This window comes from Stegostoma tigrinum, chromosome 5 (genome assembly GCF_030684315.1).
Source record: "Stegostoma tigrinum isolate sSteTig4 chromosome 5, sSteTig4.hap1, whole genome shotgun sequence".
In the NCBI taxonomy this organism is placed as follows: Eukaryota; Metazoa; Chordata; class Chondrichthyes; order Orectolobiformes; family Stegostomatidae; genus Stegostoma; species Stegostoma tigrinum.
The window spans coordinates 72221021-72239430 of NC_081358.1; the positions used below are offsets into that span (position 1 = coordinate 72221021).

The 18410-nt window shown below is 39.5% G+C and overlaps 1 protein-coding gene across 1 annotated transcript in view; it reads left to right on the plus strand.

The window, feature by feature from the left end:
• Positions 1 to 18410, plus strand: part of prkdc (protein kinase, DNA-activated, catalytic subunit) — a 210313-nt gene that overhangs the window by 19639 nt on the left and 172264 nt on the right. The window contains exons 5-13 of the mRNA XM_048528582.2: positions 490 to 589; positions 3803 to 3915; positions 4333 to 4432; positions 4525 to 4580; positions 6148 to 6178; positions 10954 to 11111; positions 15307 to 15453; positions 17245 to 17409; positions 18091 to 18259. Of these exons, the coding sequence (XP_048384539.2) occupies positions 490 to 589; positions 3803 to 3915; positions 4333 to 4432; positions 4525 to 4580; positions 6148 to 6178; positions 10954 to 11111; positions 15307 to 15453; positions 17245 to 17409; positions 18091 to 18259 (1039 nt within the window). The remainder of the gene's footprint in view (positions 1 to 489; positions 590 to 3802; positions 3916 to 4332; positions 4433 to 4524; positions 4581 to 6147; positions 6179 to 10953; positions 11112 to 15306; positions 15454 to 17244; positions 17410 to 18090; positions 18260 to 18410) is intronic.

Sequence of the window (18410 nt, forward strand, 5' to 3'; positions counted from 1 at the left end):
GTAAATCTGAAAAGACTGCAAGAAGTTGTAGCACAGAGGAATTTGGCGTCCTTGTGTGTGAATCACTAAAGCTCACATTTAAATTGGAAGGCAAATTGAATGTTGGCCTTTATCTTTAAATGTGCTGTAATAGTTCATCTCAAATGCATTGAAAACTGTGTTTGACCAAACCATTTGGAAAATCCATTTAAATGTGTAAGAATTTACACAATATTGTGACAAACATTTTGTGTTAAATGCCTTTCACATAATGCTAGTTAAAATTACCCATTGGTACTGTTTTAGTTGTAAGATTTGGTACAGAATTCATGTGCAAGGACATTGATTATGTTGAGCCATTAAAGTGATGTTTTAGAGCCTTGTTATTTATGTAAGTCTACAAATGCTAAAAGCTACCTTGAAATATAACTTTAGCACTTTGAATAGTTGTAGTGTATTCTGTGTTTGTAATTTATCAAAAACGTAAATAACATTCACATGAAATTTCAGTTGATACACAGTAAAGTCTGTCTACAAGAATTTAAAATTGGCGACATGTTCAATAAATTCTATGGAGAATTGGCACAGAAGAGCAAACTTCCAGACACAGGTGTGTTTACTTTCATTTCATAGTATTCATTTTTCAGAGAGGCATATAAGGCAACATATTTCTGATCTATTATGTTTCTTTTTAAACAGTGAATAACCATATAACTGTTAGCCAGGAGCTGCATAACTTAAAACATTATTTTCTGTCACTTGCTATTTTCATAGAACATAGAACATAGAACAGTACAGCACAGAACAGGCCCTTCAGCCCACGATGTTGTGCCAACCATTGATCCTCATGTATGCACCCTCAAATTTCTGTGACCATACGCATGTCCAGCAGTCTCTTAAATGTCCCCAATTACCTTGCTTCCACAACTACTGCTGGCAACGCATAAAAAAAGCTCTCACAACTCTCTGTGTAAAGAACCTGCTTCTGACATCCCCTCTATACTTTCCTCCAACCAGCTTAAAACTGTGACCCGTCGTGTTAGCCTTTTCTGCCCTGGGAAATAGTCTCTGGCTATCAACTCTATCTATGCCTCTCATTATCTTGTATGCCTCAATTAGGTCCCCTCTCCTCCTCCTTTTCTCCAATGAAAAGAGTCCGAGCTCAGTCAACCTCTCTTCATAAGATAAGCCCTCCAGTCCAGGCAGCATCCTGGTAAACCTTCTCTGAACCCTCTCCAAAGCATCCACATCTTTCCTATAATAGGGCGACCAGAGCTGGACGCAGTATTCCAAGTGCAGTCTAACCAAAGTTTTATAGAGCTGCAACAAGATCTCATGACTCTTAAACTCAATCCCCCTGTTAATGAAAGCTAAAACACCATATGTTTTCTTAACAACCCTGTCCACTTGGGTGGCCATTTTAAGGGATCTATGTATCTGCACACCAAGATCCCTCTGTTCCTCCACACTGCCAAGAATCCTATCCTTAATCCTGTACTCCGCTTTCAAATTCGACCTTCCAAAATGCTTCACCTTGCATTTATCCAGGTTGAACTCCATCTGCCACCTCTCAGCCCATCTCTGCATCCTGTCAATGTCCCGCTGCAGCCTACAACAGCCCTCTATACTGTCAACGACACCTCCAACCTTCGTGTCATCTGCAAACATGCTGACCCATCCTTCAATCCCCTCATCCAAGTCATTAATAAAAATTACAAACAGTAGAGGCCCAAGGACAGAGCCCCGTGGAACACCATTCACCACTGACTTCCAGGCAGAATATTTTCCTTCTACTACCACTCGCTGCCTTCTGTTGGCCAGCCAATTTTGTATCCAGACAGCTAAGTTCCCCTGTATCCCATTCCTCCTGACCTTCTGAATGAGCCTACCATGGGGAACCTTATCAAATGCCTTACTGAAGTCCATATACACCACATCCACAGCTCGACCCTCATCAACTTTTCTAGTCACATCCTCAAAGAACTCGATAAGGTTTGTGAGGCATGACCTGCCCCTCACAAAGCCGTGTTGACTGCACTTAATCAAGCCATGCTTTTCCAGATGGTCAAAAATCCTATCCCTCAGAATCCTTTCTAACATCTTGCAGATGACATTCATGAGACTTACTGGTCTGTAATTGCTGGGGATTTCCCTATTTCCTTTCTTGAAGAGAGGAATTACATTTGCCTCTCTCCAGTCCTCAGGTACGACTCCAGTGGAGAGCGAGGATGCAAAGATCTTCACAAGTGGCAAAGCAATTGCATTTCTCGCTTCCCAAAGCAGCCGAGGACAAATCTGGTCTGGGCCTGGCGACTTGTCAATCTTAATGTTTGATAAAATTTTCAGCACATCAGCTTCCTCTATCTCTATCCATTCCAGCATGCACACCTGCTCTTCAAAGTTTTCATTCACTACAAAGTTCGTTTCTTTCGTAAAGACAGAAACAAAAAACTCATTTAGGGCTTTCCCTAACCTCCTCAGACTCCACACACAAGTTCCCTATGCTATCCCTGATCGGCCCTACTCTTCCTTTGACCATTCTCTTATTCCTCACATAAGTGTAAAATGTCTTTGTGTTCTCCCTAATCCGTTGTGCCAAGCCTTTCTCGTGCCCCCTCCTGGCTCTCCTCAGACCATTTTTGAGCTCTTTCCTCGCCTGCCTGTAATCCTCTAGAGCTGAGCTTGACCCTAGCTTCCTCCACCTTATGTAAGCTACCTTCTTCCTTTTGACGAGAAGCTCCACCGCTCTCATCGTCCAAGGTTCCTTTGTCTTACCCCTTCTTGCCTGTCTCAGAGGGACATATTTATTCATCACTCGCAACAACTGTTCCTTAAACAGTCTGCACATGTCTATAGTGCCTTTACCATGGAACAATTGCTCCCAGTCCATGCTTCCTAACTCATGTCCAATCGCATCATAGTTTCCTCTTCCCCAATTAAATATCCTCCCATTTTGCTTAATCCTCTCCTTCTCCATAGCTATGTAGAATGTGAGGCAGTTATGGTCACTATCACCAAAATGCTCTCCCACCACAAGATCTGATACCTGCCCCGGCTCGTTTCCAAGCACCAAGTCTAGAATGGCCTCTCCCCTCGTCGGCCTGTCAACATACTAAGTTAGGAAACCCTCCTGAACACACCTTACAAAAACATATAATGTTTTAAGAAAATGAGAGAATGGAAATGGCAAACAAAATATGTCTGTTTCACTACCTCAGCTGTATTTTGGCTGTTTTAACTTCTGTTTCTGGCAGTTTCTTCCATTAAATGTCAAACAAATCCCCTCCATGATAACATTCGGAAGTAATGGATGGTAGTTATAATTCCTTGACAGCAATAGTTACAATGATCAAGTCTTCCTGTAAACGATCATAAAGACAGGTGGATAAAGATGACATGACAATACAAAAGGAGACGGTGATGCAGCCTGCAGAGATTTGCTTACCGTGTATAGGATAAGATAGTGGAGATCCATGTTATAATTCATCAGCGCGAAAATTGGCTTAGGAATGTTAATTGCCGGCAGAACTGGCAGTGTTATTTTGAAGTGTAATTGGATGTTTGGCATGGTACATGACCAAGCGGGACACAGAAATGATTGGAAAGTTCACAATTTCCCAGCGTGAAAATATCACTCACTTCAATGAATAAAATTTGATAAAACACCAGTCTATGGTCTTCAATAGCTATAGGCACATTTACTTATTCTGGAATCCATATGTCTCACGCATTTTATTAAACCTAACTATTTATAGCCATTTATATTAGCATTTAAAGAGGAAAAATTTGTATCAATATTTATTTTAAATGACTTGTTTCACAGTGTTGGAGAAGGTATATGAGCTATTGGGTGTTCTAGCAGAAGTGCAACCTACTGAAATGCTTGATAATTCAGAAAAGCTTTATCGTGCCTACTTAAATGAATTGAAAATACAGGTGAGTTTGAAATCTTTCTCTTTTTTATGTATGATTTTCTTTTTAAACATTGCTATTTTTAAATGTTTTTACCCTTCAAAGTTTTCTTTTCACAATATGTAAAAATTTCCTGTCTTCTGCCTTGTCTTTGTATTGGTTATTGTATAGAAAAGTAAAATTTGAAGGTGATATACTTAACCACTGTTTTCAACATATTGCCAGTCTCCCATAGCTTTTCCCAAGGCAAATGGGGGATACGTTGACCTGTAAGGACATAAATGAGGTGTACCTCAGTCGATCTGCTGCTTGGGTTATAAGATATACTGGTAGGCCAGTGTTTTAAGACAGGTCAATGGAGAAGATATCCTTGGTTTTCTTTTTGCTGGAAAACTGTTAAGCCTTTTGTTAAAAATGTGTTTGCAATTTCTCGCTCCTCAGATGACCTCTGCAACAAGAGAGCCAAAACTTCTGGTGGTGTCAGGCTGCCTTAGAGGGTTAATAGCACTTATGGTAAACTTCACTAAATCTGTCGAGGAAGGTGAGTTTCTTGTTTAAAATATGTCGAAGTATAGACTTTGAATGCACTCCAGCAATGTGAAAAATATTACTATTTGCATATGTATTTTTTAGATCCAAGAACATCAAAGGAGATTTTTGACTGTGCAGCGAAAGCCATAAATTTAAAGGTTAGTTCAAAAACATGTAGAAAAATACTTGCCCTTTAGAAGGATAACTGATTTAAGGTTAAACATTGCCTGGGGGAGTTGACAAATCTCAGAGCCAAAAAATCAATGTTGTTTCAGACATAATTAGGCTGAAGGATCTATGAAGTTAGCAAACTGCCAAGGTGTTAATGGGACATTAACTTGAGACTGTAATGCAACTGAATAGCTGATATCTGAAGATATTGCTTTCCTAAAATGTACTTTTAAATGCAGGATAAACAGACATCGGCAATTTCAGAGTTGAATAATCTAAAATATAGTGTTTGGCTTGATATGACAGTAATTGGATGATTTTACTTCTCATCATCCATCAGAATTTTGCACCTGATGTGAAAGCTTGGACTTTAGTTAAGGTTTAGAAAATATTAATATTTTTGTTTAAATTATTTGCAGTTTAAAAGTATTCCATGATTCTTACCTAGTAACCAATGGAAAATAGGTGATGGGAAATGAGTGGAGAACCCTAGGGTTGTGTTCTATCACCCTTCCCATTTATGTTTCCTGATGAAGTGAGGTCCTAATCTCATCCTGTTGGCTGGAGGGAGGAGGAAAGTGAGAAACCAAATCAACCTGCTCCGTCCTAGTACAATTATTGATAAATAATATAAGACCAGGTTGGGCAACTGCTGTGTATATAGAAACCTTCTACAAAATATTATGTGATGTACAGAACATTTGCAATCATGTCTCTCTCTTCATATCCATCCATTAACCAAAAGATTTATTTTAAACAAAAGTGAAAATAACTTTAAATTTAAGTTAATGCAATGACTAAGTATTCAAGAGTGTTTAATCTATATTTGTGCCTTAATTTGATCACTTTGAACTGAGCATGCTCTGCTTTGGTTAACTTAGATTTGCAGTAACATCTTGAATAATCTTTGCTAGTGCTGATTCAGTTTGGCTGTGTTCTATCTCCTTACAGATGTGTCCTATTCTAATTGCATTTTGTCTACTGATCAATGAATGGGATATATGTTAGAATGTTGACAGTAGCAAACAAAGGTTGCACAAATGTTGGCAGGTTTACTCACGTAATAATAAGACGAAATGAATGCTAAATGAGCATTGGATTGATGAACCACACCACACGCAACAATGGCTCGTTTAATACGTACATTTACTGTTTCCAACTGGAGGGAAATCTAACCTACTCCTGAGTTAGAGGAGTATTGCTTTCAGCTTGATTGCAAACAACCTTTCTAAGGAAATGAAAATTTTAGTCACAAAGTACTGGGCCTCCATCAACTAACTTACCTCTTGGGAGTTATCAACAAGCAGGAGATTAAGTCTTTCTTTTGTTTTCTCTCTCTTTCTGTCTCTTTTTCTCTACTTTCCTCTTTCCCTCCCTTTTTCTTTCTCTCTTTCTCATATCTGAAAACAACTGGGTGTGCACTGTTGGATACGAAGCAGTAGTCAAAGCAATAGACTGTCCAGTTCCTCTGGAAAACAGAAGATGACAAATGTTCCTATTCAGTAGCAATGCAGAATGATATTTTTAATAAAATGATTGTGTTCCTTTTTACAGATTGACATAAAGAGATATGCTGTTCCTTTGGGTAAGATATTTTTGATTAATTGACATCATCTCTTCAAATGTATACAATTATGATATAGACTGTGTGGGTTATGTATATTTTAGTATCTTTCTTTTTGGGTTGTGGAATTTTCAACAAGTGGCATGTGGAATTTCTGGGTGTCTGAAAGTGTTTATTGATTGATTTATAAGTATTTTGGTAGTAGTAAGTATTTATTTTGAAACAGTATTAGAGACAGTCTTTCTGATTAATAATAGAGTTTTGTTTACTTTGAGACAGTTTACAGCAAACAAAGCAGACAGTGTAGGGGATTAGGTTTTTAGATAGAAGATTCTGAATTAATTTCTTTCTATGTGAAACACATATAGCTTGGAAGGAAGCTTTTTAGTTTCAGTTTGGGCAGGTTTTCAGACATCTTGGTTGAAGTAGAATGGTTGAGGAGAGAAAGAGGTTACCTCATTGTATGGAGTATACTTTAAAATTAGTTTTAAAGACAGCAAACACAGGAAATGTACTGAAAACTGATAGTTATGTCACTTAAATTTGCAACGGAACTTGTCACTTCCCTTTTATCTTGAAGGTTTTGACACATGCTGGGCAACATGTTTAAAAAGGTTGACAGCTCTTTTGATAATTAAACCGTTGCTAGCAGGATTCTGGATAATCCAAAATGGAGGACAGGAAAAAATTGTGTCTGTAAGAGCTGCTTTTTTGAGGTATTTTCAGTGTTGGAGCTGTTTTCCTCGAATTCTAGGAGCAGTGATCACTATTTTATAAGCTGTTGCATTTTCTTGGAACTTTGGAACAATGGCACTTAAAGAAAAGAGGAAGACAGACAAAGGCAGTGGCAGTGACCACATGGGAAAGGATTCAAACAGAGAAAGAAACCTACAGTGCTGCATGACATAGCACTAAATATGCATAGTTACTCCCTCTGCTGTTGATTTCAAGTATCCGTGGACATAAGAGTTTGTCTAAGAAAAGTTAACCAACAGCGAAATTCACAACTGACCTTGGAGAAGTCTGTGTGGGAGAGCTCACAGCAAGGGAGCGGCTTAGTGGCTTTTTAAAGTGTAAGCATACTGATTATTTTGTAAAACTACAGCAGTGGGTAGAGTATTTTTTTTAAATTATATGCTTTATTGAGATCTGCCTCTTGATCAAACTTTAAGAACATATAAGATAGGTACTAAGTTAACCTGGAGCAGTATTTTTTTAGAGCAGACTGTGCTATTTTCTGGGTCTGTAAACAGTGAAGGTGCCAAAATAGCCTTTAGTGCAGTGATGTACTCTTTCTGTTGGGTGTGGGAGGTTATGGAGATTTTCCATGTTACTGATGATTATGTCTGCAGGAAGTGTATTTGGTTACAAATTCACTTGGATCATATGGATCGGCTGAAGCGGCAGTTAAAGGCAATGAGGAATTTGTAGAAGCTGGGGAGTGTGATGAATAGCAGTTGTAGCAAGGGAGAAAAGCCACACATATAGGCAGGTAGATGCATTACCTCCAGAAAAGGTAGAAGAGGGAGGCAGATAGTGCAGGAGTCGCCTGTGGCTATCCCCATCACAAACAAGTGTGCTGCTTTGGAAACTGCAGGAGGTAATGGACTGTCGGGAATGTAGCATGGACAGCCAGGTATACGGTATGAGACTGGCGGGAATGTAACAAGAGGTACATTAGTTTCCAAGCAATCGATTGTGATAGGGGACTCATGAGTCAGAGGCAAAGAAAGACGTTTCTGCGACCGACAGCCAAAAATCAGAATGGTATCTTGCCTCCCCAGTGACAGGATAAAAGGATATCTCATAGAAGGTGCAGAATATTCGTAAAGGGGAGAGGGACCAGCATGAGGTCATTGTACGCATTGGAACTAATGACATAGGTAGACAAAAGGATGAGATTCTGAGGAAAGAGTATAGGAAGTTGGCAAGAAGTTAAAAAGGAGGTCCTTGAGGGTACTATTACCTGGATTACTCCCTGTGCCACGAGCCAATGAGGGTAGGAATGGGAGGGTAGAGCAGATGAATGAATGTCTGAGGAGCTTGTGCAGGGGAAAGGGATTCACATTTTTGGATAATTGAAATCTTTTCTGGAGTAGAAGTGACCTGTGTTAGGGATAACATTATGCCTGCACTTAACAAGGGTATCCCTGGGAATACCAAAGTTATTTATGCGAAACAGAGAAATAAGGAAGAGATGTTCACCTTACTGGGATCGTACTATTGACCCCCAATAGTCAGCGAGAAATTGAGAAACAAATTTATATGGAGACCTCAGTTATCTGTAAGAATAATAGGGTGGTTATGGTAGTGGATTTTAACTTTCCAAACATATTCAGGGACTGCCATAGTGTTAAGGGCTTGGATGGACAGTAATTTGTTAAGTGTGTGTAAGAAAATTTTCAAATTCAAATGTGCATGTACCTACCAGAGAAGGTGCAAAACCTGACCTACTGTTGAGAAATGAAACCGGGCAGGTGACTGAGGTGTCAGTGGGGGAGCACTTTGAGGCCAGCGACCATAGTTCTGTTAGTTTTAAAATAGGGATGGAAAAGGATAGACTGGATCTACAAGTTAAAGCTCTTAATTGGAGAAAAACCAATTTTGATGATATTAAGCAAGAACTTTGAAAAGTCGGTCGGGGGCGGCTGTTCGCAGGTAAAGGGATGGCTGGAAGATGCAAAACCTTCAAAATGAAATAGTCAGAGTCCAGAGACAGTATGTACCTGTTAGGGTGAAGGGCAATGCTGGTAGGTGTAGAGAATGCTGAATGTGTAGAGAAATTGAGGTTTTGGTCAAGAATAAGAAGGAAGCATATGTCAGCTCTCGACAGCAGAAGTCGAGTGAATCCTTAGAAGACAATAAAGGCAGTAGGAGAGTGGTTGAGAGGGAAATCGGGAAGGCAAAAAGGGAATATAAGACAGCCTTGGCAAATGGGGTTAACAGGAATTGGAAAAGATTTTACAAATACGTTAAGGGAAAGGGGGTAACTAGAAAGAGAATGGGGCCCCTTAAAGATCAGCAGGGCCCCCTATGTGTGGAACCGCAGGAGACAGGGAGATACTAAACAAATATTTTGCATCAGTGTTTATTGTGGAGATGGATATGGAAGATATAGGATTTGGGGAAATAGATAGCAGCACCTTGAAAGATGTCCGTATTACAGAGGAGGGGGTGCTGTGAGTTTTAAAATGCATAAAGTTGGATCAATCCCCAGGATCAGGTGTACCCTAAAACTCTGTGGGAAGCTGTGATTGCTGGGTTCCGTGCTGAGATATTTGTATAATTGACAGCCACAGGTGAGGTGGTGGAAGACTGGAGGTTGGCCAGCCTGACACCACTGTTTAAGAAACGTGGTAAGGAAAAGCGAGGGAACTGCAGAGCAGTGAGACTCACATCGGTGGTGGGCAAGTTGTTGGAGGGAATCCAAATGGACAATATTTACATGTATTTGGAAAGACAAGGACTAATTAGGGATAGTCAATATGGCTTTGTGTGTGGGAAGTCATGTCTCACTAACTTGATTAAGTTTTTTAAAGAAGTAACAATTAGAATTGATGAGGACAGAGTGGTGGACATGTAAGGCGTTCAACAAGGTTCCTCACGGTAGACTGGTTAGCAAAGTTGGAGCATGTGCAGTACAGGAAGAACTAGCCATTTGGATACAGAACTGGCTTGAAGCTAGAGGACAGAGGGTAGTGTTGGAGGGTTTGCTTTTCAGACTGGAGACCTGAGACCAGGGGTGTGCCACAGGGATTGGTGCTGGGTCCACTGCTTTTCAACATTTGTATAAATGATTTAGATGTGAGTATGAGGAGGTATGGTTAGTAAGTTTACAGATGAGACCAAAATTGAAGGTGTAGTGGATAGTGAAGAAGGTTACCTCAGAGTACAATGGAAACTTGATCGGATGGGCCCATGGCCAAGGAGTGCTAGATGGAGTTTAATTTAGATTAATGTGTGGTGTTGCGTTTTGGAAAGGTAAATCAGGACAGGACTTAAACACTTAATGGCAAGGTTCTGGGGAGTGTTGTAGAGTCAAGCGACACCAGCGTGCAGGTTCATTGTTCCTTAAACATGCAGTCGCTGGTAGATAGGATAAATAAGAATGCATTTGGTGTTCTTGTTTTTATTGAACAGTGCATTGAGTATAGGTGATGGGAGGTCATGTGTGGCTGTACAAGACATTGGTTGGGCCACTTTGGAATATAGTGTGCAATTCTGGTCACTCTGCTGTAGGAAGGATTTTGTAAAACCTGAAAAGGTCAGGAAAGCTTTGCAAGGATGTTGCCAGGGTTGGAGGGTTTGACCTGAAGGTAGAGGCTGAAGGTAGGGGCTATTTTCACAGATGTGGAAGTAGAGGGGTGACCTTATTGAAGTTTATAAAATCATGATATGCATTGTGGGGAGTCCAAAACTAGAGGGTATAGGTTTAAAGTGAGAGGGGAAATATTTCAAAAGGGACCTTAGGAGTAGTGTTTTCACACAGAGGGTGGTGCATGTATGAAATGAGCTGCCAGAGGTGGAGGCTGGTAAAAGTATAACATTTAAAGGGCACCTAGATGGTTATATAAACAGGAACGGTTCAGAAGGATGTGGACCAAATTCTGGCAAATGAGACTAGATTTATTTGGGATACCTGGTCAGCATGGACGAGTTGGACCAAAGGGTCTGTTTCCATGCTATTTATCTCTGTGACTGTATGACTGTACAGTTGTAAATAGTTGTGAAAGGGAAATTGAATAAATGTGCCAGCAGGATGCCCGAGAGTTCAACTCTTTGTTTTCTGATTTTAGCTGGGTTACGCCTGTTCGCACTGCATGCCAGCCAATTCAGCACCTGCCTCATGGACAGCTATCAAATACTCTTTGAAACATTGTCAAAATGGTGTGGCCATACAAATGCTGAAATGAAAAAAGCTGGCTATGCTGCTCTTGAAAGTTTCCTGAAAGAGGTAATGATTTTCTCCTTTAATTCCTGCACTTTTTTAATGGAGTGTTTGAGCGTAATATATATTTGACATATCTGACAAGTTGGTAAAAAATTCTTCATCCAACTTTCCTTTTCTAGAAGCTGTGCTGCAGTGCTAGGACCCTTGTCAGCTGGTGATATATGTTGGGTTTTCTTCAACAAATTTATGGCTATAAATTATAAAAAGTGGAAACCATTGTTTCACTTAAATGTAATGAAAAGTTGTTGGAAAGAGAGTCACATTATCAATTTTCATCTTGCACTCATTGCAGAATTGCAAAAATGCCAAATCTGAAGGGAATAATTGGGTGATTGGTTGGCATGAGATTCTGGCTGGTAGAGCAATACCAAGAACAATGCATCTCAAAACAGCTAACAGTCTTTTTCACTTTGAGTGAAGCTTGTCAGCTACTGCCAAAAAGAATAATGCTAGAAGAGTTTCAATCAAATGAGAAAGCCAGGAACTTGAAGTTGTTTAACTACCAACATCGATGCTAATGGTAGCCTACACCACAACAGCCACAATGATCAACTGTTCACCAACACTTCAGATATGGAACCGTTTTGCTTTTATTTCAATTCAATCCCGGCAAGTTGGGGAATTTTCAAGAGAGTTGCTGACCCTTAAGTTTTTGTTCAATTGTCAAGGTAGCAATGTGAGGACATTATCTTTAAGTTTGCAAAGGACAGGGCCCTGAGTGTGAATTTACATGGCTCTGGCATATGTAAATGAGTTACAATCTTAAATTGGTTATTAATGTTATTAACATGATCAGTGTTAGATTATTAATACAATCAATATTGTTTAAAAATCAAATCTAATGTTGGATACTAAAGGCTGAATGTTCTCATATTTTCGCCAAGTGTAAAATTTAGTGTGTCGTGTAGAAGGTTTCCCTCCTTGAGGCCTGGTAACCTTTCTTAGGCAATTTTCTGCCGTTCGTCTTACTGAGTATGCATCCAGGGATATATGCTGGGTCCACTGTTGTTTATCATTTATATAAATTATTTGAGTGAAAATTTAGAAAGCATGGTTAGTAAGTTTGTGGATGACACCAAATTTGGTCCTATTATGCACAGTGAAAATGGTTATCTAAGATTGCAAAGGGATCTTGATCAATTGGGCCAATAGGTCAGTAGTGGCAGATGGAGTTTAATTTGGATAAAGTTGAGGTGTTGCACTTTGGTAAGATTAACAAGGCCAGGACTTATACAGTTAATTATAGGGGCTTGGGGAGTGCTGTAGAATAGAGACTTTGGAGTTCAGGTACATAGTTTTTTGAAAGTTGTGTCACAGGTATACAGGATGGTAACAAAGATGTTTGGCATGCTTGTCTTCATTGCTCAGGCCATTGAATATCGGACTGGGTTGTCATGTTGCAGTTGTATAGGACATTGATGAAGCCGCTTTTGGAGTTCTGCGTACATTTCAGGTTGCCCACCTGTAGGGAGGATATTATTAAATTGGAGAGGATGCAGAAAAGATTTACAAGAATGTTACTGGGACTGGATGGTTTGAGTTATAAGGAGAGGCTTGATAGGCTGGGATTTTTTTCACTGGAGTGAAGGAGGTTGAGCAGGTTGATCTTAGAGACCTTTATAAAATCATGAAGGGCATAGATAAGGTGAATAGTAAAGGTCTTTTCCCTGGACTCGGAGAGTTCAAAACTAGAGGGCATATTTTTAAGGTGAGGCAAGAAAGATTTAAAATGGACCTGAGGGGCAACATTTTCACACAGACAGTGGCTTGTGTGTGGAATGAACTGGTGAAGGAAATGGTAGGTGCAAGTGCTGTTACAACATTCAAAAGACATCTGGACAGGTTTAGAGGGATATGGGCCAAACACAGGCAAATGGGACTAGTTTAGTTTGAGAAACTTGGTTGACATTGACAAGTTGGACCGAAGGGTCTGTTCCCGTGCTGTATGACTCAGTGTCATCACTCTTTCACCACCAGCACTAGCACCTCACAGCATTCACACCATGGTGCCCTATTTAAATCTCGTTGTGTGACACTTCAAATGTTGCAAGCCAAGAACTGCCCTTCGTGTGCTCCTGTGCAGTTCCAAATGCCATCTCTGTGTAACACCCCCACTTCAAATATGGACACTAGAGACCCTGGTGGATTGGATTGTGTAGAAGAGGAACATCTCTACACAGGACGACCAGAAGAGATCACAACACCAGCAGTTGCAAGCTTGGTCAGAAAAAGCCACCGGGGTTAATGTGATGTCTGTGGGATGGAGGGATACACAGTATTGCAGCCAGAAGTTGAATGACTTTATCTGCTTCCCAATGGAAAGTGCCATCATCTTCTCTCTGCTACCTCATACTCTAATTCCATTGCTGCAGCCACCTCCCACCAAGGCACTTGGTCTATTGTGATCACTATTGCATGTGTTATCTTCACTCAGCCTTCTTAACTGACCCAGCACTGCCCATTCCCCAAAACAACCACTCAAGCCCTTTACATTTGCTGATCACTCATGCAGCACACCTCACCACCTTTCCTGACTGAGGATGGACAAGCTCCGCAACTTTGTGGATGCAGGGTGCAGGTGGTTGCTGCCCATGGAGCATGCCCTGAGGGATTGGGAATGCCAGTTAACATTGTCATGACTTGTGGATCATAACCTAAGATCACCTTTAGATGTTTTAAGTTTGACTACAACTTCAGAGATTGCTGGGAAAACTCAGCAGGTCTGGCAGCATCTGTAGACAGAAAGCAGAGTTAATGTTTCATGTGTAGTGAAACTGAAGGTCACTGGACCCGAATGTTAACTCTGCTTTCTCTCTGCCAGATCCGCTGAGTTTTTCCAGCTATTTCTGATTTTGTTTCTGATTTCCAATGTCCACACTTCTTCATTTTTCAATGCAACATGCCCTGTTTAAAAAAAGAACACAGTTCTGTGACTGCCTGGACATAGATGGAAAAATAAAGTGCACTACAAACCAAAACTTTTCATTTCCTGGGACTACCTCAGACTGCGAGCATGATGATTTAATAAAATGACAGCTGTTGGGGTAAGAGCCATAATTGTAACTCTCCTGTGTTTGAGACTACATAAGACAGAGGTTAAATGTGGCTTCAATCCATGTCCGTGTGTTTTAGTATCCTGACTCTCTGGTTTATGGACTGTTTTCCTTAAGGACAGCTGTTTAAACATCCCGACATTGCAGATGGATTTTATTCAATGCAAATAGAGCCCTTGCCTCTTACTAGCAAGATTTTCATCCAGCTGGTGAAACCTTGAGGGGAAAATTGGACCTTTTCTCTCAAAGATGAGAATCTCATTATTCATTCTTGCCACAACCTCCCAAATTCATTGCCATTGCCCACATTTTTTAGACACTGGGAAAATTTTGATCTATATTCTGGCTTTTGCAACACTGGCCTATTTGGTTCCAGTCAACTATTCAGCCCGTTATGAACAACTGAAGGAATGTGTGTTTTGATATGATCAACCAGTCTTTGAGACATTCCCTATAATCTACCCTCCTCTGGTGTGTCTAACTCTCTTTTTCTAGTATGGAGACTGGACCTGTTCATGATGTTCAAATGTAGTCAGACAATTATTTTGAGAAAATTTAGCAGGACTTATTTGATTTCAAATTTGGCCTAATTAACCTGCATTGTTGCTTTTAATTATTTATCTACGTACACTTCCAAACTCATTTGCTCCATTTAGCCACTTATTATTCAGTGTGTATCCTCTTTATTCCTCCTACCAAAACATGCTACCTCGGATCTTTATAATGAAATTAATTTGCAATTTCACCTAAAATTAGTTTTCTACTATTTATGTGTCAACTTCTTCAATAGTTAATTCTGATGATATCGTTATTCTTGATACAATAGTGTTCTGGTTACAATGGTCATATCTTTAAATGTTTCTTTGAACAGAAGTACGATGGTGTTTGAGCCGCTGCAATTTTGATTCAGCTTTGGTATCGATGTATTGTGGGTGATATTGGATCAACTGCCTGTTGTATATAGTAACAGATTCTCCTTTTCATTGGAGTTTATTTTAATTTAGATAAGACCTTTAACTTGATCATACTCAGATGTATCCCAAACCTAATTTTGCATTTTGCAGTGGGACATTGTGACTGCAAGTGATCTTATCAACATGTTTATCCACATGTAACATGTAACTCTTTATCTTTCCCCTACACAGATTGCATCGCAAGTGGCAGAAAATGCTCATTTACACAAAGATAAGTTGCAGTACTTCATGCAACAGTTTTATGACATCATCCGGACAATGGAATCAAGCACTAAAGAACTCTCCATTGCTATACGAGGATATGGGCTTTTTGCAGCTGTATGTTTCATTTCTTACCCTGTTATTACTTTGTTTATGTACTGTATAACAAGTAAAGAAATGAAAGAAGTGTTTCCATCAATACTAGCTGATTTTTCAAGTATTACAAGACAGTAAGAGCTCGTAGACTAGATGTCTTTGCATTATGATGCAATGAATGTTGATTCTCTGATAGCTTCATTAGTTGAAGTGAAAATTACTCAGCAGCGCTGTTGGTGTATTTCGTATCCAAAAATAATAATTTAACTTGCATTAAACTGGAAAGTTAAATTCCCAAGGAATGGTTGAATGTAATTTACAACGATTGAGGCACTGCTGAGGAAGATAAACGTTAGCTATTTCTCTGTGGTGCACTTGAGCTATGAGCGCTTGATACATATTAGAGTTCAGTCAGGAAGATAGAACTGAAACCAATGTTTGCATAGCTTAAGAGCATTAATTTGTATAATTTCATTTTTCAAGCAAGCACCCCCGAACCCAACAGCCACAGTTTTAAGCTTTGTTCATTTAGGGGGCACAAGTGAATCTCCATTCATTGCCCTTGAGAATTTATTTTTGGTTTTAAACAATTTTTTTTCTAATTTGAGATATTTGGCAGTTGCTGTGAAAAGTAGCAATTTCTTTTATTACTGTTTGTTTTTTAATTGTATTATAACTGTGTTTCATTGCATAGCTTTTTCAGTTCTTTTCCAGGATGTAGGCATTACTGGCTAGCCAGCATTTGTGGGGTGAGCTGCCATTTGAAAATCTGCAGTCATTGGGGTGTAAGTGCATCACAGTGATATTGAGGAGTTTCATGGTTTTGACACCATGACAGTGAAGGAACAACAATAAAGTCCTAAATCAGATGGGGTGTGTCTTTGAGTTGGGGGGGGGACTTCTGACAGCATAACGGTGCAGGTCTTAGTATCGCTGTACTGTTGGATACTGGAGATATTAGCCAAGATGTGCATTGCGATTCTGCTGACTTCCTGGACCTGTTCACTTTGGTGGGAATCCCCCAGGAAGGCTGAATGCCTGATAGGCAATTCCCTTGCTCCCTGTGACCCTCCACAGAAGCCTCCAACTTTGAGCAAATGGCAAAGACTTCAAATGTTTTCTTCCGTCAGATAACTAAGTGAATAGTTGCCCAGAAAATGTTGGATAGAAAATCCCATATGACTCCAGGGTAACAGTAGATTTTGCTCCACACACCCCAAACCACCTCCAGTCCAGCCAAAGTGGTTGACCTGTTGAGTCAATAAAGACCCTGATCTCTCATTATTTGAGCCATGCTAATGAGCTCCTGACTCAACTTATCACCTGCCTGCCATTTAGAGAAAAGAGCCTTTCCTGCTAGGTGTAACCATTTGTTTAAGTTGTGCTTTCTTTACTCCATCTCCAATAACTGTGTTCTTTTTATAATACGGAAATCTGAATTGATGTGATTTAACTGAGGTTCTATATGTGTCAATGTAACAATGAGCAATTGGGACAAACATCTTTTAAGGAAAAGTGTCAAGTATTTGAAGTGGAAGGCTTGAGGGAGGGGATGTGACAGTTGAATTAGTTTTCAGTGTGAAAGTGAAGAAATAGCACAGACAATTGCACAAAGTGATTTCTTTAGGTACTGCGATTGATATGTAACAAATTCAACAGAAATAATGTTTAAAAAGTCTTAAGCATCAGATCAGTATCTTTTAAAATACATTCTGGAAGTATGATGCTTTTTTTAAGTTAACTCAACAACAATGGCACAGTTTCAATGCAGACTCAAATGTTTTTGTGTAATTTCCTTATTCTGTGATGTAGCCCTGTAAGGCTGTAGACTCTCATCATGTTGACTTCATGTACACGGAGCTGATTCAGCGTTGTAAACAGATGTATCTCACTGAGGCAGACACAGAGGATGACAATGTTTATCAGCTTCCCAGTTTCTTAGACTCGATTGCAAGTGTCATCTTCCACATGGATAAAGTAAGTGACATGGTGTTGTGTTCTTTGGTTAAACTTGTAATCATCCCATGTTTGTCTTTTCTTTCTGCATGTGTTTTGTGTTTTGAGAACACATGTAAGTTCAAAGTTTATTTGTAGTTGTCAACTTATTTAATAGATGGATAATGAATGATCTTTTAATGGCAATATTTGCAAAACTGTGAAATCATTGGGATTTCAAGTAAATATTTCATTTATACCTTGATTTTTTAAAATAATAATTTCCATTTCCACTCTCAATGCAGTCACTTGAAGGGGAGTAAACCTTTTGTTTTATCATCATCATTATGATTGCTCAATCCCATTTCTGCTTGGTTCATTCATTGATTGAGATTTGAAGCTTACCACATAGGAATTGCAGGTGTAGCCTATGTCTTCCTACTCTGTACCATGAAAGACAAGATACATTGCATTGCCTAGACTGAGTAGAATTGATATCTTAGTCACTGAAGAACCTAATTTATTGTTAAAATTCTTCCTCAAAATCTAGTTAAAATACTAATTTGCATAGTGATTTTTAAATTGGTGAAAGGCAAATTCAACTGCATTTCGTGGTAGTAACACGGAACAAAAAAAACTTGTTAACAATTTGTATATTCTGAACAATCTTTTAAAAATAGAATTTGCACATTAATAATTATTGGATTTATTTTTCCTTTGCAGATCCCTGGCATTTATACTTCTGTGTTAGAACGTCTGTTGGTCGTTCAGATTGACAGTTTCCCACTGTACAGTGTGAGGATGCAACCAGTTTGTTGTCATTCCATCATTAAACTATTCATTGCCCTTGCAGGAAAGGGCCCTGTTCTCTGGAATTTTATTAGCACCGTAGGTCAGTACCAATCCTTGTAATACAAATTTATTAAAGTGTTTGTCAGTCCCTTGTCAGCGGTGCACTCTGCATTGGTGAATTGCAAACTTGTATCCATTTACCAATGCTGGGTTTTATGGAGCTTCTGCCAACACTGGGACTGGTCACTTTG